At 62.5% G+C, this 24,375-nt stretch overlaps 1 protein-coding gene across 2 annotated transcripts in view; it reads right to left on the bottom strand.

Annotated features, from left to right (window-relative positions):
• Window positions 1–217: 217 nt before the first annotated feature.
• COL26A1 (collagen type XXVI alpha 1 chain) overlaps window positions 218–24,375 on the bottom strand; it is a 139,931-nt gene continuing 115,773 nt past the window's right edge. For both annotated transcript variants that reach the window (XM_045543036.1, XM_045543037.1), the window contains exons 4-13: window positions 17,168–17,229; window positions 10,956–11,112; window positions 9,188–9,286; window positions 8,626–8,778; window positions 6,842–6,925; window positions 4,902–4,954; window positions 3,734–3,769; window positions 2,577–2,627; window positions 1,241–1,325; window positions 218–542 (exon numbers count right to left, since the gene is read on the bottom strand). In XM_045543036.1, the coding sequence (XP_045398992.1) occupies window positions 382–542; window positions 1,241–1,325; window positions 2,577–2,627; window positions 3,734–3,769; window positions 4,902–4,954; window positions 6,842–6,925; window positions 8,626–8,778; window positions 9,188–9,286; window positions 10,956–11,112; window positions 17,168–17,229 (941 nt within the window). In that variant the 3' untranslated portion in view covers window positions 218–381. The remainder of the gene's footprint in view (window positions 543–1,240; window positions 1,326–2,576; window positions 2,628–3,733; window positions 3,770–4,901; window positions 4,955–6,841; window positions 6,926–8,625; window positions 8,779–9,187; window positions 9,287–10,955; window positions 11,113–17,167; window positions 17,230–24,375) is intronic.

Below are 24,375 nucleotides of genomic sequence, written 5' to 3'. Positions count from 1 at the left end.
ACAGTGAGCCTACCTCCTACGGGTTAAATGGGACGACACAGGGAGAGCTCCTTGGAGAGGCCCAGACGTCACAGGGACTCAGTAAATGAGGAGTATTAGGATTATTCTCACCCTCACCCCCAGCCCACCCAGACCCCGTGTCCAGCAGGGAGTGGGGGGTGGGGGAGGACGGGCCTCCGTCAAGGGTGCTGGTCCCCTCTGGACCCTGCCCCTGGAGGCACCGTCTGTCCCCAAGGCCCTCGGGCCCCAGGAGCCAGTGTCCCCACAGCGGTCCGAGTCTGCAGCCCAGGCCCCCTGGGGCGCCTTCAGGAACCAGCAGCAGCTCAGGCCTCCGGGGCCGCGTCTCCAGCCACAGGGGGGCCTATCCGGGGAGCTGGGCTCTCACTGCCGGCCACCAGCCCGCTCTGCGCTCTTCTGCCCGGGGTCGGGGCCAAGCAGGGCAGCGAGGACGCCATCGGGGTGGGGGCCGCCCCGCTTCATCTTGAGGTTGGCTCTCAGGGTGGCGTCCTGGCCGGAGCCCCCCTCGGGGGAGGCCAGGGGATCTGGAGGGAGAGCAGGGGTGGCTCTAGAAAGAGCGTGCGGGCACTCGGAGCACCTCTGCCCCCGTCCCTGGCAGGGGACAGAAGCCCTTGTCCAGCGCGGATGAGGCAAAGCAGCAGCGGGCTTCGGGCCCTCACGCATTGGTTCACCCCTGTCCATGCCTCCCGCCACTCACCTGTCCCTTCACCCATCCGCCCACCATCCAGCCTGCTGAGCTCCAGCCCTGCAGAGGCGCCACTCGCCACCCTGCACAGGGGCTCCCCGTGGGCCAGGGAGGGACGTGGAAACCCCACCCCATCATGGAGCGGCAGGCCCCTTGGAGCACCGCGGGGACAGAGCGGGGCTCAGGGATGGCTTTGCAGCGGCAGAGATCTCTGAGCTGGTCCCGGGTGGGAGTCAGTGCTCCTGGGGCAGAGCGCCTGGCCTGAGCAAAAGTGTGGGGGTGGGAGGTGCCGCCCCCCACAGGGCCATGCGGGGAGGGCCTGGGGAGCTGGGCTGATGCACCCGGGAGTCAAAGGCAGCTGGGACCCACTGGGGTCCCTGAGCAGCGGAGGGGCAGCATCGGCCTGGGTTTTGGCAAAGACTGTCTGGCGGCCAAGTGGAGGCTCGCGGGGGCAGGGAGGCTGGAGCCGCGAGGAAGCAGGGGTGGGCAGGGGAGGGGAGGGAGGGTCCCAGCTCGGTGGCCCTGGTCACTGCTCACCGTGGATCCCGATCATGTGCTCCAGGATGAGGACTCGCTCTGCCAGGATCTTCAGCGCCTCTCGCAGCTGCTGCACCCCCTCGCCCTGGCGGGGAGGGGGGGTGGCCAGGGTCAGGGCGGGCCGCAGGGAGGGGTCAGGGCCGTCCCACCGCAGCCCCCACCCCTGCCTCTTCCCACCCGTCCCCACCGCCACCGCGGATAGCGTCCCAGAGGCTGAGCTTCAGACCCATGTTCACAGACAAGGAGCCCAAAGCACAGAGGACCACACAGCCTGGACGTGGCTGCCTGGCTGCTTCCCCTGGGCGTCCTGTTTCCAGAAAATACCCTAACGAGGGCAGGGCACCCGACACAGGGCCTTGGGGCAGGTGCTTTCTCGCTTCCTTCCTGGCTGCCCAGCTGAGAGCTCTCTGCCACGTTAACGCTGCAGAGCAGGCCGGGGACAGGCCAGGTGTGGCCGCACCAGGCAAGGAAGAGCAGGTTGAGCCGCCGCCCCAGACGGTGCTGGGGACAGGCTGGCGCGGTGACAGAGCCTGCGTTCCTGGGACCAAGGACCTTGTGCGTGGAGACGCGTGAATGAGCCAAGGCGGGGCGCTGACTTCTCAAGAAGACAGGTGTCAAGACCACTTTGAAAAGAAAAGTGACGGTGGAGAGACAAGGCCACTGTCCCCGGCTGGTGGCCCAGCCCTGGGAGGTGGCAGCAAAATGCTGCCTTTTGCTGCTGTAACATGGCAGATCTGTCTCACATGCAGATTAATTTGGCTCAAAACTAAACAAAAGGAAACCAAACAGCACCCTCCTGGGTCACAGGGGAGAGGTCTCCCCGCCAGGAACCCAAGGGCGACGGGAGCCCTGCACAGCCGAGCCGTGCACAGCGTCTGGGACGGGGACGGAGCGGGGGCTCCAGGCCCCTCTGTCAGGGACCCAGCCGAGCCTCCTGTCCCTGAGCCACGGGATGCTCTTCTTATGGAACGTGGTGGGGACGGAGTCACAGTGACCTCTCAGAGTCCCGTCGTGAGTAACACGTGCACCTGGGCTCAGGCCTCACTTCCTCCTCGCTGCCTCCTGCGCCCACCCTGGCTGCCCGGGTGCCAGCCTCTTCCCCTTCTCTGGTCCTGCAAGGACCTCCCGGAGGTCTCCCGGCCCCAATCTCGCCCCTCCCGCTGCACAGGTGGCCCACCGAGCCCCGACAGCCCACCCCACCTGGGCACCCCCACCCAGCCACCTTCACGAAGTCTCCCCGACTGCGCTGTGAGCGTTCCAGGACAGGGACTGTGCGGGGCCGGCACAGGTCCGCGGGGCACCCACCCTCCCCCTGCGGCCCTCGTGGCACAGTTACCTCTGGGGCAGCGGCTTTCTCCCCCTCCTCCCCCTTCACGCCGGGCTCACCCTAGGAAGGAAGTCACGCAGTCAACACCTGGCACGGCGTGGGGGGCACCTCTCCACCCTCGTGGGGGCCTGTGGGGAGTCAGGAGCAGGCTGGGCGCCTGCCCTTGGGTGGGCAGAGCAGGGGAGGCCGCAGCCCCAGGGCACACCCTGCACAGCCGGGCACGGGGAAGCGTCTGGGGTCAGCTTTAGGGGCTTCATACGCTTCTGGGGCAGAAGAGGCTACTACGGTGTGACCTTGAGCAAGTCTCTACCTCTCTGGGCCTTCGTTTGCTCACCTCTAAAATGAGGGTAGTGATAGTACCTATCTCAGAGAATTACTAGGAGGATTAAGGAAATCGACATTGACAATGAGCTTAGACCACAGCCTTGCAGCTAGAAGTGCCATCGAAGTGGTCACCATGTTGTTACCGTCGGGAGACAGAAGCATGGGAAGGGGCAGGATGAGGCTGACACTCCCGGGTCAAATCCCAGCTCTACTGCTGCCCCGCTGTGTGACTTTGGGCAAGTTACTTAACCTCTCTGAGCCTTAGCTGCCGGTTCTGGCAAATGGAGATAATGAAGTGTGGTCTCGCTGGGTCGCTGTGAAGCTTAAGTATACTGTGGAGGCAAAAGGTACCTCCACGGTGGCCGGCACACAGTACGCGCTCAGCAAGGATCTATTCCTCCTCCCCCGCCCCCTGCACCTGGAGTAAGGCTTGGGCGCGAGGGAAGTGCCTGCATCCTTGGCCTTGGAGGCAGGAGTTGAGACTCATAAATTCTTGTTTCCGAGAAGGGCAATTAGAGGCCAGCTGTCTAAGCCTCTTATTTCTGGGAGGTTCAGAGAAGGGAAGGGACTTTCCGGGTCACACAGCACGTTAACCTGTGGCCCCAGGCAACACAGCACATTAACCCAGGGCCCAGGTCACAGCACGCATCCGCCGGGGCTCCAGGCGCTCTGGAGGAGACTTGGGGCTCCCCCCCACGTCCTGAGGTTGCTGCCCTCCTGCCCCGCTCACCCCGACAGGAGCCATCTCAGGCCCTGCTCACCACTCCCGGGAGCCGGAGCCCAGGCAGGGCCACCCCGGACAGGCCCCCACCCACCGGGCCCAAACGCACAGACAGACTTACAGACGGCCCCACGGCGGCCCGCTCTCCCGCCAGGCCCTGCAGGAACAGACAAGCCCGTGTGGTGCCACCTGCGCCCGCCCAGCCCCCAGCCCCCACCCCCCACTGCGCTCTGGGTCTGAGGAAGAGGACGGGAGGAGGGTGGCCCAGCGGGAACAGGAAAGCCAGACTCCAGGGCCTCCAGTCCCGGAGCCACCTGGGGCTGGTGTGTGGCCCTGGGCCTCAGCTGAGCCTCAGTCTTCCAACCTGTAAAGTGGGACGATGCCAAGTACGGCTGTCACACGGAGAAGGGGACAGACAGTCAAGCACTTGCAGGGCATGAGTTGTGATGATGGCGACGGCCCCTGTGTCTGGCCGTCCTCTGACATCTCCACCCAGCTGACCACAAGGCGCCCGCTCTGCCTCTCCGCAAAGTGACCCCCACCCCGAAGCCTTCCCTCCTCGGGGAATGGCTCCCCGGTGCTCCCAGCTGGTCCCCGCAGACCCATGGGAGTGAACCCAGAGCCTGCCCTGCCCCTCCCGCCAAGTGTCGCCGTCAGCCAGACCTGTTCCAGCCCACTCTCTTCACTCTGCCCCGTCCACGGCGGGTGCCGGGACCCCTGCTGGTCTCCAGCCTCCTCCCCTCTCCCACCTTCCATCCCCCATGAGAGCCAGGGGGCCTTTTAAAGACGGAAATCCTCCCTGGAACTCAAGGGGCTCCCTTGTGGTTACAAGAGCCCACACTTGGGCCCAGAGGTCAGGCCTTGCCCTCTGCACCTCAGCCCACACCACGATCCTTTGCTCATTCCCTGCCCCAGGGCCTTTGCACCTGCTCTCCCCGCACCCCGCCACCCCCGCTGTCCCCTCTGGGCCTGACGGGCCACACAGCTGGGGAGGCAGAGCAAGGCTGGGGTCTGGGCTGCCTCCCCCTCCCCACGGGCGATTCTCAGGGACGAGGGAGAGGCTGAGGCGGACACTGAGTGACCTGGCCCAGCTCTGCCCACACCCTCTGTGTGACCTCGGGCAACACCTGGCCTCTCTGGGACTCAGCTAGCCCATCTGTGAAATGGAGGTGCTGCTAACACCTCCCTGGCACGGAGCGAGTGGGCAGCAAGGGGCACTGCCGCTAACAGAACCAGAACCCCCCACCTACCTTGCCCTCAAGCCACTCCAGAGACGGCAAAGTCCTCACCTGGGAGCCAGGTGCTCCTGGGGGTCCCGGGGGACCGCGCGGTCCTGGGGGACCTGTGGGCAGAGTCACAGATGTTCACCTGGGGCCAGAGATGCCCACCGCCCCCCGTCAGCTCTGGGGGAGCCATTCCCAGCCTTCTGTCCCCCAGCTGCCCTGGGCCTGTCCTTGGGCAGCAAATGAAGGTTTGCGTGTGGTGGGGTCACACACTCCCCAGGCCCCCAATCCTGGGAGCCCAGAGCCCTCCCTCCACCCACCCCCTCCCATGGCTCCTGCACCTCTGCCTGCTCCCCCCACCCCCCGGCCTCATCCGTGAGACCTAGGAGACCAGCTAGGGTGGCGGGCCAGACTGTGCCCGCCCCCCAGCCAGCCAGGCCCCTGGCAAATCCCTCGGCTCCACCCCACCCACCTCAGGCCTGGGACCCGACCCCCTCCGAGCCCACCCCTCCTGCCCATCTGACCTCCACGCAGCCACGCAGAGCGAGCTTTCAAAACACAAACCTGGCAGGGCCCTCTCAGGGATCCCGAAGTCCTCAGCCCGGCCCCTTCCCACCCTCACCCCCCCAGGTACCCTCCTGGGAAGTTCTGCTTCGTGTCTTTGCCAATGCTGTTCCTCCTCCTGGAGCTTCCCTCCCCGCTCCACGCTCCCAGCAAACTCTTTCCCACTAGTCTTAGGCTGAGTGTCACCTCCTCCAGGAAGCCTTCCCAGCACCTCCTCCCACCCCACCTCTAGGCAACCCCCTGACATAGACCAGCCACCACCCACGGCCACCGCGCTATACACGTCTGTCTCCCCCATGGGCCATGGAGTGCCCAGAGGGTCAGGCTGGGTCTCGTGTGCCCAGCATGGGCAGGGCGGCTCATGACTAATGTCTGGCACGCCGGGAGGAGTGAGGCCTCTGTCCCTAGTGGCCCTGCACAGGCCTGTGCCTCCCGGGCTGCGGGGAGCCCCTGCTGGGCTGTGCCAGCGTGGCCCCACTCCCAGACCTGGGGACACGTGGGGAAGGGCACCCCAGGGCGCACGTGTCAGGACTCGGTGTTACACACCCTCCTCCAGTCTGAGTGCTCCTGAGACCTGGCGGGTCACCCGGAGGCTCCAGGTGCCCCCAGCTCAGCCCCTTTCCTGCTTGGAGCATCGGCTCAAATGTCTCGCTGTGCCGAGGCCCCCCCCCCCACCCGCCCCAGTGCCCGCCAGCCGGCTCCTCACTTGTCACTGTCTCAGATCCCACCCAAGTTACTTATTTATGGTGTCCGTGCGTGGCTTGCCGTCCTCCGTGGGATGGTAGTTCCACAATGACAGGGACCTTTGCTCTGATTACCCAAGCGTCTCAGGAACCTAGAACACTGCCCAGCACGTGCGGTAGCAGGTGCCCCAAAGCACAGCAGAGTGGATGAGTGACAAGGAGTGAGTGACGGGGCTTTCCCGGGCAGGGCAGGGCACGTGGTGAGCTGGCCCCAGGCCACACTCCTCCCCCAGTGGGGTCCCCGGAGGATGGGGCCCAGGCCAGGCCTGAGAGCGGGTTCCCACCCCACCGAGCCCCAGGGCCAGCCCTGCGCAGGGCCCTTGGTTTCTGCCCCAGGGGCCCCGGGCCTCCTGCCTCTCGTCCACCTGCCCCAGCAGTTCCTGAACCCCCATGCTGACCCCGCACCCCCTTGCCTGGGCCTCCCTGTACCCGGCTGTGTGTCCCACTCTGGCCCATGCAAGGACACCCTGGGGCAGAATCACTTGGGGTTTGTGTGTCGAGTCCCTGGGGGTGCTGCCACTGAGAAGTGAGGGGCTTCACCTCAAGCCACACGGCAGATTGGGGCAGAACCAGATCCCAGCACTGTCCCGAAGCTATGGGCCCCACCCGGCCCCCAGCCCCCTTGCGGCCCCTAGGCTTGGGCCAAGCCCTGGGGGTCTTCCATCTGGGCCCGGCTGTGCTGCTGCCCTGTCTACTTACCTGGTGGGCCGGGGGGACCCCGGGGCCCTGGGACACCCGCCAGCACTGTGTCCACAATGGCAGATGCCAGCCGTGAGTCTCCATCTGTGGAAAGAACAGAGTGGCCAGTCGTCTGGCAGGGCAGAGCCGGCAGTGCTGGGAGGGTGGCCCTGAGCACTGAGCCCTGAGCACCGAGCCCTGAGCACTGAGCACTGAGCACCGAGCCCTGAGCACTGAGCACTGAGCACCGAGCCCTGAGCACTGAGCCCCGAGCACTGAGTACTGATCCCCGAGCCCTGAGCCCTGAGCACTGAGCCCCAAGCACTGATCCCTGAGCACTGAGCCCTGAGCCCTGAACACTGAGCACTGAGCCCTGAGCACTGAGCCCCAAGCACTGATCCCTGAGCACTGAGCCCTGAGCCCTGAACACTGAGCACTGAGCACTGAGCCCTGAACACTGAGCCCCAAGCACTCAGCACTGAGCCCCGAGCACTCAGCACTGAGCACTGTCTGGGGTGGGGAGGCTGCTCCGCTTCGCCCTCCACATGCAGAAACCTCACCACGGGCTGACAGGCCTCCCGCTGGGTGCACAGTCCCTGCTGCGACCCAACCTTTGCTAATCCACACTGTTCCCAAACGCTCGCCCCAGCCCTCCAGGACGGCCGCGTCTCTTGAGGACCCTAAAGCTGCAGGAAGGAGCGTCCTGTCTGAGCGGGGCTCGATGGCAGTGGGCAGGGCCGGATGCAGGACACCGTGCCCAGACCAGGGCAGGCTGGAGCCCACAGTCGGTCCTTGTGGCCCAGCGGTGCAGGTTACTGTCCTCTGAGACCCCCCTCCAAGGCACTTCACATTCTCGAACATCATCTGTCCCCTCCCTGCCCACAGAGCTTCCCTGCGCCACTGCACAGGCGGGGAAACCGAGTCTGCAGACAGTGAGTTAGCGCTCGCTCCTCCCCCGGCCCTGCCCCCGTCCTGGCCCGGCCCTCGTCCCCACCAAGGGCGGCCAGGACCCAGCCCGCTCGGCAATGAGTCCCGCCCTCCCGGCATAGGCACTGGCTGGGGCTGTGTCTCAGTCTCTAGAGCGGCTCCATCAGGGAGCGGAACCATCTCTACTCTACAGATGGGGAAACTGAGGCTGGGAGCAGGACGGCGGGATTCAGGAGATCTCAATGCTCAGAGGAAGGCTATGTTGCCTGGGAGGGCAGAAGCCACAGCAAAAGCGGGGCTCGGGTTTCTCTGACAGCGAACCAAACCGTCCCCCTGCCACCCCACCACAGTGCCCAGGATGCCCACTAAGCCATCCTCCCTTCTCAGAAGTTAAAGTTGATCCTGTCACCGTCCCCTTACTGCCCTCCCCAATTGCCCAGGACACTTAACCAAAAATGATGTTCCCACAGGCTCCTCTGCCCAGCCCACCCGGGCCTCCCTGTCCCTTGGACCCAGAGTCCTGGTCCTGTCCACCCTCTGGGCCCCCTGCCCCACCTCCCCACATGGGCGCGGACGTCGCTCCCTGCTGCATCCCCACTGACTAAAAAGCCCTGTGCCCGGTGCACGGCAGGTGCTCAGTTAGCCCTGCTGCATGACTAGCAAGGCAGGGACAGGCCACTCTGGGGCCAAGAGCAGGGCTGAGGCCAGCACCATCCCCCCACGCCCCAGGGACCCTCAGCCTCACTCTCAGGCCGACTCTGTCCCCATCGCTGGCATTCGGCTTCCCCAGAGATCCTCCGAGGCAGCCCCCCACCCCCCCCACCCCCGGAGACAGCCGGGCTCAGCCCTGCCCGCCGCCCGGCAAGCGCGGGACTCACCGTCTCTGCCTGTAGGCGGCTGCAGGGAGTAGAGGGCGCCTTGGGGGCCGCTTGGCGAGGGGCCTGGGCTGCCTGCTGGGCCCGGGGGCCCCGGGGGGCCAGGGCGCCCCATCTCCCCAGGAAGCCCGCGGGGTCCTGGCGGCCCCAGGAGCCCTGCAGGGGGGAGAAGAGGAGTCACAGTGAGAACAGAGCCTAGGCTGAGAGATTACAGATGGGGAAACTGAGGCCCTGAAGGGGAGGGGTCAGTCGGGGCACACAGCTAGTTGGTGGTGGCCTCTGGACCCACAGTCCTCCTGGAGGGGTGTCCTGGGAGGATGTGAGATGGGCTCCCCTTCCCAGCCCATCTAGGGGGGACACGGGGGCGGCTGGTGGGGGGCGAGGGAGGCAGAGGCGAGGACCTCCCAGGGACCTCAGCTGTGGACAGGGACACCGAGGGCGGCTGCCAGCCTGAGCCGGCCCTGAGCTGCTCGGCCAGGGATCCTTCCCCCGCAGGGCCAGGGCGGACCCGGGTCTGGGGTGTGTGGGACGCCACCTGGGGACAACATCAGGGCAGGGGCCTTACCAGGGGGCCCTGCTGGGCCCTTCTCTCCTGTCTGGCCGGGGTCACCTTTGGAGCCTGGGGGGCCTGCAGGCCCTGGTGGTCCCGTCTGCCCTGGGGGCCCTGGAGAGAGAATGGGACGGGCCTCAGAACCCGGGCCGGCCGCCTCCCGCGGCTCCAGGCCTGACCCCTGGGCCGTCTGGTTCACCTCCCCCCGGGAGCGCCACCCACCTGGCCCCCCCAAACAGGCAAAGGCCCCAGTGCAACCTCGGGTTTGTTGGTCTTTACAGTTTACCAACCATTTTTGCACCTGTGAATATCTATGATCCTAATAACTGCTTTTGTTCCCATTTTAAACTTGGGGAAACCGAGGGTCAGAAAGGTCTGGCCCCTTGTTCAAGGTCGCAGAGCCAGGCTGCAGCTCAGGTCTCTTAACACCAAGTCCCTCCCTCAAGTCCTTACCGTGTCCCTACTTAGGATCAGGAACTGGGTCTGTGGCAAAGTGCTCCCCAGTATGGCCCCTCGGAGGCCCCAGGAAGCCCAGCACGCGCCTGCCCAGCCTGGGGTTCCAGGCCCCGAGGGTGGGTGACAGGAGGACACAGAGGGGGAGGCCCACCGTGTGGCCCGGGGACAGCCCCTTCCCTCTCTGGGCTGTCCAGAGAGGATGCTCAGGAATGTTTGCTGATCTGATGGAGGGACCTGCGCTGGCTCTTAGGGCCTTTGAGCTCGGGCTGCACGTGGCTCTAGTCCCGGAGGGAGGACCTGGCTCAGGGCTGCTGGCTTGGGGCGAGTCCGCCTCCCCTTGGCGACTCCGGGCCAGCCAGGCGGCTCCAGGTGCTGTCATGTGTAGGGCGTGCGCGCCACCTGGTGGTCATCCTTGGAACTGCGCCCTCCTTAGTAACAGGTCTGGCCTTTGGGGCCTGGTCCTCAAAGTCTGGGGGCTGAGAATCATTGAGGCAAAATGCCCGTGGCTTGCTGGGTGACAACAGGGGAGTTACCTAACTCCTCTGAGCCTCTCCTCTGAAACCTCATAAGCCTTGTGTGAAGATCAGAGATGATATCTCTGCACCGAGTCAGCCGTATTGACAGGTGCCCAGGGCAAAGCTCTAGCTCGGGGCCTGGCACCAGGCGGGCCACCAACAATTGCAACTATTATTATCCCAATTGTTCCTACTATTCTGCAGCCCCAGAGGCAGAGCGCAGACCAGCAAGTAGGACCTACAGAGAGAAAATTTTTACCCTTGACTTAAAAATGTGGCAGGGAAGACAGGGTGGCAGAGGTCCTCCCACTCTGGTCAGAGAGTTCATTGAGGAACCCCTGGAAAGTGGGGGAGGCAGAAGCTCCCGCTCTCTGGGGACACACAGGCAGGGCTGCTGCAAAACTGAGCCAAGCACGGGTGGGCAGGGGACCTACGTGCAGGTGCTAAGGGCCAGGGCGGGTCATGAGGACAGTAGCAGGCCTGGGAGGCAGTAAGGAGTGGTGTGGACTGCGGCTAACTGCACTTGGACTGGATCTACAGCAGCAACCAGGACTCTGCTGCAGCTGATCGTTCGCATGAAGGACTGCCAGCCCCGACGGCCAGAGCTTCCATTTTTTAAAGAGAAGCTAGAAATCCTGATTTTTATATGAAAGGTTCCACTTTTAAATGTTAGCACAAGTTTTCAAAATGCCATGTGGGCAGGTTTGACCCAGAGGGCCTGGTATGACCTGTCTGCTGAGGTCCTGGGAGGCCATGCCCGCTCCCCCCGCCACCCCCGGCTGGCCCGAGCCCTCCCTGTCCCCCTCACTCACCGGCCGGGCCCGTGGGCCTTCTCCTTCGGGGCCCGGGGTGGGCCAGAGGGATGGCGTCGGGAAGGAAGTCCTCATTCCAGGGTGGCGGGGTGCTCTGGGGGGCCGGCAGGTCATTGTCAGGGCCTGAGGGCTGCTCCGCTGCTTCGAGCAGGAGAACCTAAGCCGGAGAAGGCAGCGGTCAGGCCAGGCCAGGGCAGGGCAGAGACATGCGTGTGCAGGGCCATGTGCCCATGAGGCCTGCAGCTGTCCCCTGCCGCACACGGCCGGTCGCGCTCCTTGGTGGGACCGCTGTGCCCGTTGCTGGCGTGTGCTGTCCCCCGGCCCCAGCAGGGCCCACCGACACCTTCGCAGTCCCTATGCTTGTGCTGAGAGGTTGTGGCTGTTTGAGCAACACTCGGATTCGCCCCTCTTCACCCCAGCTCTGGGGTGGGGGTCGGGGGGTCTGTGCATTTTGTCCCCCTCACTGTCTGGCGCGGGGCACAAACCCCTCAGGTCAGGGAACATTTGTGGAGGGGTGGGAGGAAAGAGGGAGAGAGAAAAGGAGGGACAGAAGAAAAGAATGACAGAAAAGAGAAAAGAAAGAGAAGAAGGGAGGGAGGGATGGGGGACATAAATCGGCCGATTTTGGTAGCTGGTCCTTAGGGCGCCATTCCAGGAAGACAGAAGGTGGCCCCATCTTCTCCCCTCGAGAGAGGCAGGAGGCAAAGCCCCAGAGCCTGGGCCTGGGGGGACTTTCTCCTTCATTTAAGCCACCTGGGACCCAGGCCTAGGGGACCCCAGTGAGTCTCTACTGCCCCAAAGAGGCCATCGGGGGGCGCCGTGTGCCGGGGGTGGGCTCAGGCCTGGCCAGGAGCCCTGCTGAGAACCTGGGTGGGCCCTGGGGCAGGGGGCGCTGGGGACCTGTCACTGGAGCTGATGCTGGTGGGTGCCAGGGGCAAACAGCTGCCCTCACCGCGCTCAGGCCTGGGCTGGGCCGAGGGTCTGCAGTGCACAGGGAAAGGGCCCCTCTGGGCAGTCCCCTCCCCAGTTCTGCAGCGTCCCTGGGCCTGGGGGACAGAGTCTAGGGACCCTTGGGTACAAAGTGGCCTGTTGTGAGCCCTGCCCCAGCAGGTGAGTCCCCAGGGCGCAGGCAGGTGGGGGGCAGCCACGCGCTCGGCGACTCAGGCTCCGACCCGGCACCCGGGCCCTGCGTGGGCCGCAGGACGGGCTCCTCCTCCACCCCCGCAGGGAGCTGGCCCAGTCCTGTGGGGCCCCAGGGTCTCCATCTATACGTGGCAGGGGCTCCTGCCCTGTGAGGCCACCTGGACCACCCCCACCCCCACCCTCTGCCACGTCTCTGAGCCCCTCCCCTTTCTGGTCCTTACGAGGACCATGAGACAGGAAAGGTTGCAAGCCAGGTGGAAATAGAGGCTCAGAGATGGCAAGTGACTTGCCCAATGTCACCGAGCGAGCAGGCGGTGGGGCCAGGGCCCCGTGCAGGGCTTCACCCACGCAACCCCGGGGGAGGCACAGAGAAGGACAGCGGCTGGCCCACATCACTCAGCAGCTCAGGCGGCCCCTGGGGTCCCCGGTGGGGGGAGGATGCTGGCTCCTGCCCGGCCACTGAGCATCCCCTGGGAAGCTGATGCCACAGCCAAGGTCAGGGGCTCCTGGGCAGTGGAGGAGGCGGGGGTGGGGGAGGCACGTGACGGGAACAGCCAGGTCAGTGGGCGCCAGGCTGGGGGGAGGGGAACCCTAGGACCTGGAGCTCGGGTCCTGGGGGCAGGAGGGCGGTGAAGGCTGGGGTGGCCCCCCTGTTTCTGGCCTGGCTGCTGGGGACAGTAGAGCTGCCCCCCGTCAAGCAAGGGCATGGGAAGGGGGCAGGTTTGAGGGTGAAGGGGACAAGCGCAGGTGGGTGTGCTGGGCTGCAGCGTCTGGGGGGACCTCCAGATGGACGTGTGTAGCGGGACGGGGGTGGGGGGGAGAGGACATGGGAGGGGGTGGGGAGGAGGGATGCAGAGAAGGCACCACTGCAGGGTGGCGGGGGCAGAGCCTGCAGGGAACTGGGGAGGAGGGCCAGCCTTGGGGACACGCCCTCTAGTTCCCCTGTGGATGGTTCCGGGCTTCCCTGAAGGGACCTATGGCCTTGTCCCAGCACGAGAGTCACTGGCTCGCTCCTTCCTGGGGCCCCTCCCGCACGACGCCGCCCACAGAGCCCACGGACCTGGGCAGAGGGGCCCCGGCCACGGCCAAGTGAGGCTCAGCCCGGGCTGGAGTCTAAGCCCTCCTGGGCCGGCCGTGGCCAACTCCCGGAGAAACTGAGCCTGTCCCTGCCCAGGCGTGAGCTCACCGGGGCGGGCAGCTGTGGGTGTGGGGACTCAGCCCAAGAAAACCAGACTGCGGCCTCGAGGGCTGTGGCCCTGGTGATGTCACTGTGGCCTGGCCGATTGTGCCCCAGAGACCGCTGGAACTGCGAGGCTTCCATGACTCTGGTGCGGGGAAGTCCCCTTGGGTGCCCTCCCACTGTTTGTGGCCTGTGGAGTCAGAGCGGAAGGCTCAGGGGAGGAGGGAGGGAGGCAGGAAAGTTCCCTGGTGCCTTGCTGGCCTCCCCACCCATCTGTCCCAGGAAAAGGGGACAGCAGAAGTCTGGGATCAGCTCCCAGGTCTGGGAGCCCAGTGGGGAGTGAAGACAGAGCAGCCCCCACCCCCATCCCCTGGCCCTTCTTCCCTTGCTCCAGAACCCCCTACTGTGTTCCTGTACATGTGGCCCAGGAGAGGAATCAGGACTGGCCTGAGCCAGTCACAGCAATCCCTTTCTGCTTGGCCTGGTGCCCAACTTCCCAGCTCCCTGCCACTAGGAGGTGGTGACACAGCCCAGCACTGGCCCCGGCACATAATGAGTCTATTGGGGTACTGTGCCTCACCCTCCACTGCCTGCCTTTAAACACAACATGAGGATATGATGCCTTGAGCCACAGCAGCCACTTTGCCATCATGAGGCACCAAACATGAGGACAAAGGCTGACTCACTAAGGGGACGTCCCCACTAAGGGGACGTCTGTGAAGATCCTGGCTTCTAGAGCTGCCAAGCCAATTCCAAGACCACCCAGTCTTCTTTCTTGTTGAACAAACAATAAATGTCCTGATGGAATAAGTGACCACTGGCAGGATTTTTGTGTCCTTCCTGACACATCAAAACAGACTTTTTGTCTGAGGGAGCCGAAGCCTCAGCTTCCAGGCCTCTAGGGTACAGCTGTTTTATGCCGCTGCCTGATTTCTGCATCCGCGTCTGAGGTCTGCTGCCTGGCTGCTGCCACTCAGGGTCCTCTGACCTGGGCCAACAAAGCTCCCCGCAGCCGTCTCTCCAGGGGACGCGTGCGCCTGGAGCAGGCAGGTGGGCAGCTGGAAGGTGACCCAGAGAAGACACAGGAGCTGAGACAGCGATGTCCCAGCCCCTACCTGGGGATGCAGGCAACTGTCCTGAGGACGGACACGCCAGACTCAAGCTGCCTCCCACCCCGGAGCTGCCTGAGCTCACAGCCACAGACCAGCTTCGAAACGACCCAGGGCGGGGGGCAGGGGCAGGGACAGGGGCAGCGACTCCTTCAATTTCCAATTTCCAGGTGAGCCAACTGAGGCCTGGCGTGAAGGGCCTTGCCGAGGTGGAGCAGGGCTGGGATGAGAATGCTGCTGTCCCTCCTCCAGCCCCTGAGGTCCAGAGAGGACACAGCCCTCACCCTCAGGGTCCCCGAGCAAGCCCTGCCCAGGCCTGCTGCCCGAGGCCGTGGTGGGAGGCTGTCGGGGCTGGGAGGGCCAGGGGAGCAATTGCTCATGGCAGCAGGGTGTGGGCGAGGGCCAGGTGGGTGGGGGGCAGAGGGCAATGTGCCAGTCCTGCCCTAGGGCTGCGACTTGCAACACCCACGCTGCTGGGCCGGGGCCAGGGCAAGCTGCGGCTGCTGCTCTGCGCCAAACCACGCAGAGGCCTCTGGTGCTCGGAAAATGTCCGTCAGGCTGGGCCTGGCCCGGGGATCCGCCTCTCTTAAAATCTCAGGTGTCAGAAGTTCATCCCCAGCGCCTTCCCCTACACCCCTGCAGGGGCTGTCCCAGCCCTGGCTCAGCCTGGGTGGCAGCATTTGCTCCCTGGAACCTTCCACCCCTACCCACCCTGCGGAGCTACTGACCCCGAGGAGGGCAGCTGGGCCTCCCCGCCCCCTGGCCTGTGCCCAGAGGGCTGGGCTGCTGCGGGACCCTGGCCACCCGCAGAAGGGCTGGAGGACAAGGGAGGTCGTGCACGCCCCGGGGCTCCCTGCACAGGAGTTTCCCACACACCTGTGTCTTATCTGCACGATGCGGACAGGTGGCTGCGATGATGACACTAAGCCCTCACTCCTGGTCGGCACTCGACCATTTCCAAAGCCGGGTCCCACCACTGCCTCACCTGAGGCTCCCAACAGCCCTGCGGGGCTGCTGCTCCCACCCACTCTACGAATTGGGGAGGGGCGTCCGAGAGAGTCGCCAGCTGGGAACAGGGGGTTCCAAGCCACAGTGACCAGAAGCCCCCAAGGCCCCTCAGGGTCTGCCTCTCAGGGCAGAAGGCAGGGCCTAAGGGCAATGCAAGGTGACAAGGGCTGCGTGTGTGTGTGTGCACGCGTGTACAGGAGCATGTTATGTGTGTGCACATGTGCACACATGTGCACTCATGTGCAATGTGTGTTCATATATGTTTGTATCGTGCTTACATGCATGTGTCTCTGTGTACACGTGCATAAGTGTGCATGTATTTTTGTGCGTGTGTACATGTGTGTATGCACGTGCACATATCTGTGCGTGTGTGTTCATATATGTTTGTGTGTGTTTGCATGCATGTGTGTCTGTGTCCATGTGTGCATGCACGTGTGTGTGTGTGTATGTGTGTATGTATGTGGGTATGCATGTGCTCTTCCGGGTGGGGCACATTGCCCCCGGGCCTGCTCTCCTCTGGGGGCTCTTGCTGTCCGGGGCTCCTGCCCCACTCAGGTCTCCAGTCCTCACTCCAGCCACCCTGCCAGCCGGCCCCGCTGGTCTGCTCCCTCCTGGGCGATGCCACCTGCTCCAGCCACCGCAGTTCTGCCCAAGAAAGAGGTCGGCCTCAGGCCCAGGTGAATCCAGCCTCCTGGTGCTGGCTCTGCCTGGGGGACAAGGCAACCAGCAGATCCTGCTGTCCCAAGAGGCTTCGCAGAGATCTGGAGGCAGCCTTGGCAGCCTTGTCCCCCAGGCCTGCCCTGCCCTAGGCCCTGCCCCTCTGGCTAAGCACCCGGAGCCGCTTCTGGGTGTGGAAGAGAACAGGCTTGTCCCCATCTGGGGCAGATGCTCTTGGAGTCCCTCAGGCGTCCCTGGGCCCCACACGGCGTTAGCTTCTGCCTGCAGGCACCTGCGACTCTGCCGAGGGCTCCCTCTGGCCACAGGAGCACACTCAGGGGCTCAAGGGCCAAGCTGGGGCGACAGGGGACAGCCCAGGGAAGCCTGCCCCAGGGAGGAGCAGAAGAGATTGCCCGGCTGACGCTCCAAGGCGGCTGACCCTGGGGTGTGCTCTAAGCCATCTCCCAGAGGGACCATGGGCTCGAGCCCGGGTGCCCCCACAGGTAACCTGCCCGTTAACACACCTGTACCATGCACATCCTTCCCCTCCTCTCTCCTCTCCCAGGGCTGCCTGGGGCCACTCCCAGATAAATTGCTTGTCCTTTGTGGAGTCGTCCTGCCTCTGCAGCGACTCCATCTAGGACCTGCCCCTTCTGCTCAGACCGGGCTGAACGCTGGCTGCTTCCATGCAGCTCCTCCACCAAGTCTGTCCCATGGGGTCCTCGGTGCCCAGCCCCGTGCCAGAGCTGGGGACAGCAGCCCTGGAGGGACGGCAACTCCTTCCTCTTTCCACTGACTTTCGGGTGTCCAGCCTGCCAGCCGCCCAGGTCCTGGGGGCTCAGTGTCATTCTGCCCTGCCCATGCCCAGCCTGCCGCCTGGGGCCTTCAAATTCTTGCCCTCCCACTCTCCCCACTCCAGGAGGCTGGCCCAGCCTGAGAAGGCCACCAGAGCCACCAAGGCCTTAACAGCACCCAACATGTAGGACCAGGCTGCTCAGGCCTGCTGGGCAACCCCGGCTGAGATTTTCCCAGCCACACCCAGCAAGTGCCTGATGTCCCCCCCAACCCTGGCCCCCAGCCAGGTCCCCAGGCCCAGGATCCCCAGCCCAGCTGACCTTGGCCTCCAGTGTGATCAGTCGCTCACTCATGTCACTGAGCCTGGTACAGTTCATGCATTCTGAAAGAGAAGAGGAACCAACATGAGGGCAGAATGTAGACCCTGGGGAGAGAGCAGCCCAGGCAAGCAGGGAAATCTTCAACCATTTTACCTGGAAAACTCCTATTCATCCTTCACAGCCTTATCCTCAGGGTCCCCTTCTCCATGCAGCCTGCTAGATCTCTGAGCCTCCTTTCTGAGCACCCACAGCACAGGGTACCACCTGTTTACTCAGCAAAGTGTCTACTCCATGCCGGGCACTGAGCCAGCACCAGAGATATCATTAGCCTGTGAGTGCCATGGGGGCAGGGGGCTTTGTCTGTTTTGTCCACCCATGAATCTGAGTCCCTAGCACAAAGCAGGGATTCAAAAACTATCTGACAATTGATGAAGGAGTGGTAAATGAGATGCGCTCCCTGACTTTGAGAACCACAGTCTGAGGAAGGAGATGGGCAAATAGATTCAGGCTGGAAAGGGCTCCACCAGGCTGTAAGAATCAGAACGCTGCAAGCCAGTCCCAGAGCAGGCAGTCCGGGAGGACGTCCTGGAGGCAGTGGTATCTAAGGTGAGACCTGAAGGCCACGTTCAGCAGAGAGAAGAACCACTGCTGAGGCCTGCAGGGGAGTGAGCACAGGGCAGTGTGGCTGACCCAGCACACCTGGGGGCCACCGAGGCTGGAGAGGTGGATGGGTCCCACCGAGGGGCCTGGGAGGGGCGTGTGAGGCAGCATCCAGCGGCCACTGGGCAGCTGCTGGAGCGTTTCAGGCAGGTGAAAGTCAAGGTCAGATTCGCATTGTTGGAAGCTCAGTCTGGCAGCGGAGCAGATGGTGGGTGGGGGTGGCGGTGATGGGTGACCCCCGGCACACGTCTCCCTGGGCTGTAATTATCTGCTTCAGTCTGTCTCCCCGAGGCCGAGACCTGGAGCTCTTTAATGAGGAAATAGCTGGTTCAAAGCTGTTCTAAAGAGCTTTTATTGCCCTCGAAGTCAAGGGAATAAATTCCTCTCTTGCCTCGGCTCAGTTCAAAGCCTGACCCTGCGGGAACCTCAGGCTGGTTAAACAGACTCGCAGACACAGAGAGGCATCCGGGCAACTCAGCAGCCCCCGCTTGGCTGGGGCTGACCACTCGGGGGGTCCTGTCTGAGGCTCTGCTCCCCAGCATGGCCCGGGCCCCCCCAAACTGTCAACCTCCCCTGTCCTTGGAGATTTTCCCCATCCTTGTCACTAGACGCAAGTCATCTTGCAAATTTCCCTGTTCCAAAATGTTGATTCCTCCGCAGGAGATGCGGGGCTGGGAGACCACAAGGGGTCTTAGGACCACAGAAATAAGTGGTTCAGGCTTTGTCCTCCCCGGGGGTGCCCAGTCTAGGGGCCAGAGGGGCGGACAGCGGCCCTACCTGGTTACGGGAAGGGACCCTGTGGGCTGGCAGAGGCCCCTCAGCCTCTCCCGTCCCTTCTCCCCTGGGCAGGGCCAAGTCAGCGGTTTATAAGCATTTTTTAGGAACAGAACTCTTCCCCTTCCGTAAACCCTAGTCAGTACCCACGATGCCTAAGGCAGATTAAAGACTGAGGTATAAACACTGAGCAGTGACACAACTAGAAGAATGTATACAGTTTTCTGACCCTGGGATGGGACAGGGCTTTATAAAAGGCAAGCGACAGAGGTGGGTCAGTGGTTTTATGGGTACCCACGGAGGACTGAACACACATCGTCCCCTGTAGTTCCTCCCAGGAAAGGGGTCGTAAGGAAATAAAAAGGTATAAAACCCATAAGCAAAGAGAGAGGCAGGGGAACGATGCAGGGGACATCTTGCAAGGTGGCAGGCAGCCTGGCCGCCCGCCCCGCCAGGCACACGGGAGGAGGCCGGGGAAGCCCCAGGCAGGGCAGCGGCGGGGTCCTCTCTGGGACACAGACCCGCCAAAGGGGAAAGGCTCACCCACACTGACATTTGGGGCGGCCCCGGCGAAATGGCTGGGTCCCCGGAACACCAGCCTCCATGAAGAGGGGCTTTTGGGGCCTTCCTCTTAAACTCGGACAGCCAGGCGGAGATGGAACCGAGCAGGACTCCACTTGCCACCCACCCTGCCCCACCTATGCGTCACCTATGCGTCACCCTACCTGCTATTCACCGCCACCCACCCACCTACCCCCCACCCCAGCCCTGCCCCGTCCCCGCCCAGGCTGGGTGGGTGCCCCTGAGCTGGGCTGACGCTGCAGGACTGGAGGGGGCAGGGCCGCACGGATGGGGGGCCGCACGGAACTGCCCTTGGGGGCTGTCTCCCTGGGAGCAGAGAGTCCTGAGGGCTGGCCAGGGTGACTTTGACGAGGCCACTTTTCAGCTCCATCACTGCCCCTGCCCACACCGGGAGGCACCGAGCCACCCTGGGGCCCGGCAGAAAGAGCAGGAGGGGGTGGCCCTCGGGGGAGCCATAGACAAGAGCCCTGGCCTGACCAGGCACTGGGCAAACATTCTTGAGGCTTTTAGGGGCCCTGAACAGAGCCTTTCTGGGGACCAAAGGTAAAAAACAGGACCCCTGCAGGGGGCAAGGTCAGCAAGGGAGGGAAGCTCTCGTAGGGACCCATTTCTGGAAAGTGTGCTGGGCCGGGGCCCAGTTTGCTCTGGCACCGGGCACCCTGCTTGGCAGGGGAGCAGCGGCTTGGCTGTCAGCGGGCACAGGCAGGGGGGTCCCGCTCCCCAGCCCGGGCAGGCGTTCCCGAGCCGGGCAGGTTTTTGGCACTCCTGGCATCTGTCATCGACAGGCAGTTAAAGCGTGTTTGTTTAACTTTCTCTAATTATTCACTGGAGCAGTGGAAACGGTGCTGGTGGGACGGACCGTACCCACTCCTGGCCCTGCGACCGGGCGAGGCCCTGCCCGTCCCGCTGTCAGCCGTGGGCTCTGAGCCTCTGGGATTAGGGGAGTCCCGGGTGCCCGGCTCGCCCCCACGGCAGGCACGCCCTCGAGCACCTGGGCCCACAGCATGTTTCCCGGGGTCTAGAGAACAAGCAGAAACCCGCGGGGGAACCTCTGCCAATATGTGCGTGTCGGAAGTGTCAACGCACCAGGCAGCCCGTGTGTGTCCCTATGTTCCTGTGAGGAGGGCGGGGCAGAAAGAGAGAGAGAGAGAGAGAGAGAGACAGAGACAGAGAGAGAGAGGGAGAGAGGGCGCTGACGGCTTGGTGTGTTCACTGGAAAGAGAACTATAGAGACCTGGGTCTAGCCTGCCACTAGCTCACTGTGTGGCTTGAGAGGCCTGTGCTTTCTTTGCACCTCAGTTTTCCTATCTATAAAAGGGGCTTATATTGGATCAGCTCCAAGGGCCTCAGCCTCCAGGACTCTGCTCCTGCCACCTGTGTCCTCATCCTCGGCCTCTTGCTTGCGGGCTCCATTCACCCCCTGCAGGACAGAGGTTGCCAAGTCCACCTGCCATCTGCCTTTGGCCAGCACCACTGCTGGTGATGGCTCTGCTCCCAGAATTCAGGACCCGCCTCCTGAACGAGGCAGGGTTCCCAAGGCCTGGGCCCTGAGAGGGGCTTCGCCAACAGGGCAGGAGTTGGCTACTACAGGGAGGTCTAAAGAGACAGCGTGAATCCACTGTGAGGCTTGGGTCACAGAAAAATTGGGTCATAGAAAAATTAGCCAGGCATGGTGGCACACGCCTGTAGTCCCAGCTACTTGGGAGGCTGAGGTGGGAGGATTATGTGAGCCCAGGAGTTTGAGGCTGCTGTGAGCTGTGATTGGGCCACTGCACTCCAGCCTGGGTGACAGAGGGAAACCCTGCCTCTTAAATAAACAAACAAACAAACATGTGCAGAGGGACCCAATGTCATTAGCCATATCAGGGAAATACATTCCCACCCATCCACTGGAATTGCTAATATTGAAAAGACTAACAATTAATCCTTTTACCAAATACTAAAGAGGATGTGAAGCAACTTGGAACTCTCATACACCACTGGTGTGAGCGTCAATGGTGCCATCACTTTAGAAAACCATTTGGCTGTTCCCAACAAGGCTGAATACAAGCCCACCCCGTGACCTAGCAATGCCATTCCAAGATTCCTACCCAACCAAAATGAATGACTATGTTCACCAAAAGTCATGCACGAGAATGTTCATAGCAGCATTGCTCGTAATAACCAAAAATTAGAAATAACCCAAATTCCTATCAACGGTCAACTAAATTAATAAGTTGTCTAGTCACAAAATGAAATACCATACGGTAACAAGAGTAGACAAACCACATGCAACAGTGTGGACAAATCCCAAGACATAATGTCGGGTGAAAGACAACTGACCCAAAAAAGTACATGCCATTCGATTTCATTTATCCAGAGTTCAGAAACAAGCAGAAGCATCTACGGTGTTGGAATTCAGGTTAGCAGCTACCTTTGGGGAGAGTTGTGATGGAGGCAGGTCATGAAATGTTCTTTCGTGATGCGAGTGCTGGTTACACAGGTGTGGTGAGTTTGTGACAAATACGTGGAGCGGTTCCCCTAATCATCCTAAAACGCCACTCTGACCCTGTCGCCCTCCAGTGCTCCCCATCGCCCTAAGGACAAACCCGGTGCCGCTGCTGCCATGCTCTGAGCACCTCCTGCTCTTCGAGAACTTCGGCCTCTGCCTGTCTTGCTACCTCCTCTAGAAATGGCTCTCAACCGGCCCACTGGCCAGGAGCTCCTGCTTAAGCACCACCCCTTCCCGGGGGCGGGAAGGGCAGCTCAGCCAGGGATGGCACAGAGCACAGCTCCTAGGGGACACTGCCAGGCTCCAGGGGGCGCAGCCTTTTGCATTCAGACCGTTTGGAGAGAAGCTCATTTAAGAAGTACCTGACTGTCCCGGGCCCTAGAACAGGGCACAGGTAACAGGCACACCCCCTGCAGACCCCTCACAGGGCTCTCCGGCTAGGGCCATCCAAGCGTGGAGGGCACCTGGCCCTTAAATTAAATGCCAGTCTCCGCAGCACGGCGCCCTCCCTCCGGCCCTGCTAGCCGCAGGCTTCCAGAGCCCTGGTCTCCGAGCCTGGATGTGCCGTCTTCCCGCACCCTCCTCCGTGCTGGTAACATGCAAGCGCTTTCTTTCCAGTTCTCACGGTGTCTACAGCGATGACAATAACAAGAGACACACTCCCCGGAGCATCTGTAACACCCCCTTGGGTGTTATAATTTTTCTCTGTGCCTCCTCACCATAGATATTTTGACTCCTCTTTTACAGCTGATGGAAACGGAGACCTCGAGAGGCCAGGTTCCCCGGGTGGCAGGGGCGGAACCCAGATCCGAGAGGCTCCGAAGCCTGGGTTCCTGCCTGAAGGATGTCCCGCTTCTGGTTGCCTCGGACGCCTTGGCAACCTCGTGAGCAAGTGAGTTAGACTGTAGCCTCGGGGAGAGCTCACAAAAAAGGCACGTGAGCTTTAGTGCCTGGTTCGGACGCCCACTGGGGCCGCTCCGACCCTGTCATGGCTGTGTCACCGGCCGGAAAGATTACCCGGAGGTGAGTGTAACTCACCTGTGGACAGGTGAGTACAACAGGTTATGGCAGGGCTGTTTGATTACATTAATGTATTTATCATCATCGCTGCTCCAAATGGGTCATGGAGCAGCCTTCCTCCAGACTGGCTGTGGCTGGGAGACGTCCCCAAAATCGATGACGCGATAACAGAAGGGCAAGAATCTTGCAGCAGAAAGTCCTTCTTGGCTCTTGGTTGGGGACGGATTGGGGTCCCCACAGCTGGGGACACTAGGATGAGGGCAGCTGGGTTACAGTTTGCTCAGTGGGGGGATTTCAAGTCTTCCAGGAATGTCCCTCGGGACTTGAAGGGGATTTCATCACCACAGAAATAAGTGATCCAGTCTCCCCGGCCACTGGGGGGGGTGGGAATGCCGGGGGCGGGGGACGGGGCTCCCTGCATATGTTTATCATTCAGGGTTCAGAGATTCGGCTGCTTTTCTCGGGAGGATTTCTGAGGATCAGGTTGTTATTCTGAAGTTACTGTTTGAAGAGCTCTTCCCCTTTTTTTCCTCATCCAAAAAGAAAAATCATAAATACCTCTAGGGTCCACTAAGCAGGCAGCTGGCCTCGCCTGAGCCTGCAAGATGACACCAGGCGCAGCCAGGGGAGATGAGCCCCGTGGTTCCTGACCCAGTTGGACGTGTGGAGCCGCCGCTCTGTGTCACTGGGAAAGAATCCCTCTTAACAGAGCTGCAGGCCCAAGGTCAAGGTTCAGGGGCCACGGGGCAGCCGGGAGCCTCCAGACCACAGAGGGGGCTGCCTGGCTCTACCAGGGGCTCTGACCCCCAGAGGTCACCCACAGCCCTGGGCACCCACAGCCTCGTCCTCCTGCAGCACCCACCAGTCAAGGCTCAGGAAGAGGCGATCCGCTCTCCAGGGGGACAGACGAGGTCCCCAAAAATACAGCAAGAAGAGAGCGAGTCTCTCTAGCCCTGGGGGCTTTCGGAGAGAAATGGTAGCAGAGTTTTAAAAACTAAAGACAAAATCACTGGCTCTTCCCACCCTCTGCCCCCCAGGGGGTGGAACAGGGCAGGTGGGAAGAGGAGCCCTGGGGACAGAATCTATATCTTCTTCAATGACCACGAGTTCCTGGGCTGGTCCCTTCCCCTCCTGGGGTCCCTGCTCCTCTGAGGGCAAAGTGAGGGCCCAAGATGGCTTCAGCTTTAGGTGAGGACTCATCCGGCCTCCAGGAAGGGCCTTGGCCTCAACCTGGGGCCATCTGCCTCCCGATGGTTGGTCAGGGGAGCTGGGAGGTGAGGGTGGAGCCCCCTCTGATGCCGGGTCTCCCAGAGTCTCTGTCAGAGATAGCATCTCTGGCTGGAGGGACCACCGGCCTGACCGCTTGTTGGACAGGGGCTCAGAGCAGCAGTTTTTCAAACATTTTTTTAAAAAGAGTAAGCCTTCCCCCCTCCACAAAATTGCTTCGGAAACTGCTCTGGTCAAGGTGTGTGGGGGAAAGGGGGCAGAGAAGGAAGTATCGTGGGACAGGGGATGGCAACTTCTTTACCCTCAGGATCAGACTTGCGATCACACCTTTCCTGGCAGGAGGAGGTTGCCATGGCAACCAGAAGAGCACCCCTCCCCCCACCAGGCACAGACCCCCACCTAGGATGGACTTTTCTTCTAACCGCCTGTATTTTCCAGCCTGGAAGATCACTTG

Source organism: Lemur catta, chromosome 2 (genome assembly GCF_020740605.2).
Source record: "Lemur catta isolate mLemCat1 chromosome 2, mLemCat1.pri, whole genome shotgun sequence".
Lineage (NCBI taxonomy): Eukaryota > Metazoa > Chordata > Mammalia > Primates > Lemuridae > Lemur > Lemur catta.
This window is presented reverse-complemented; position numbering and strand designations above follow the sequence as displayed.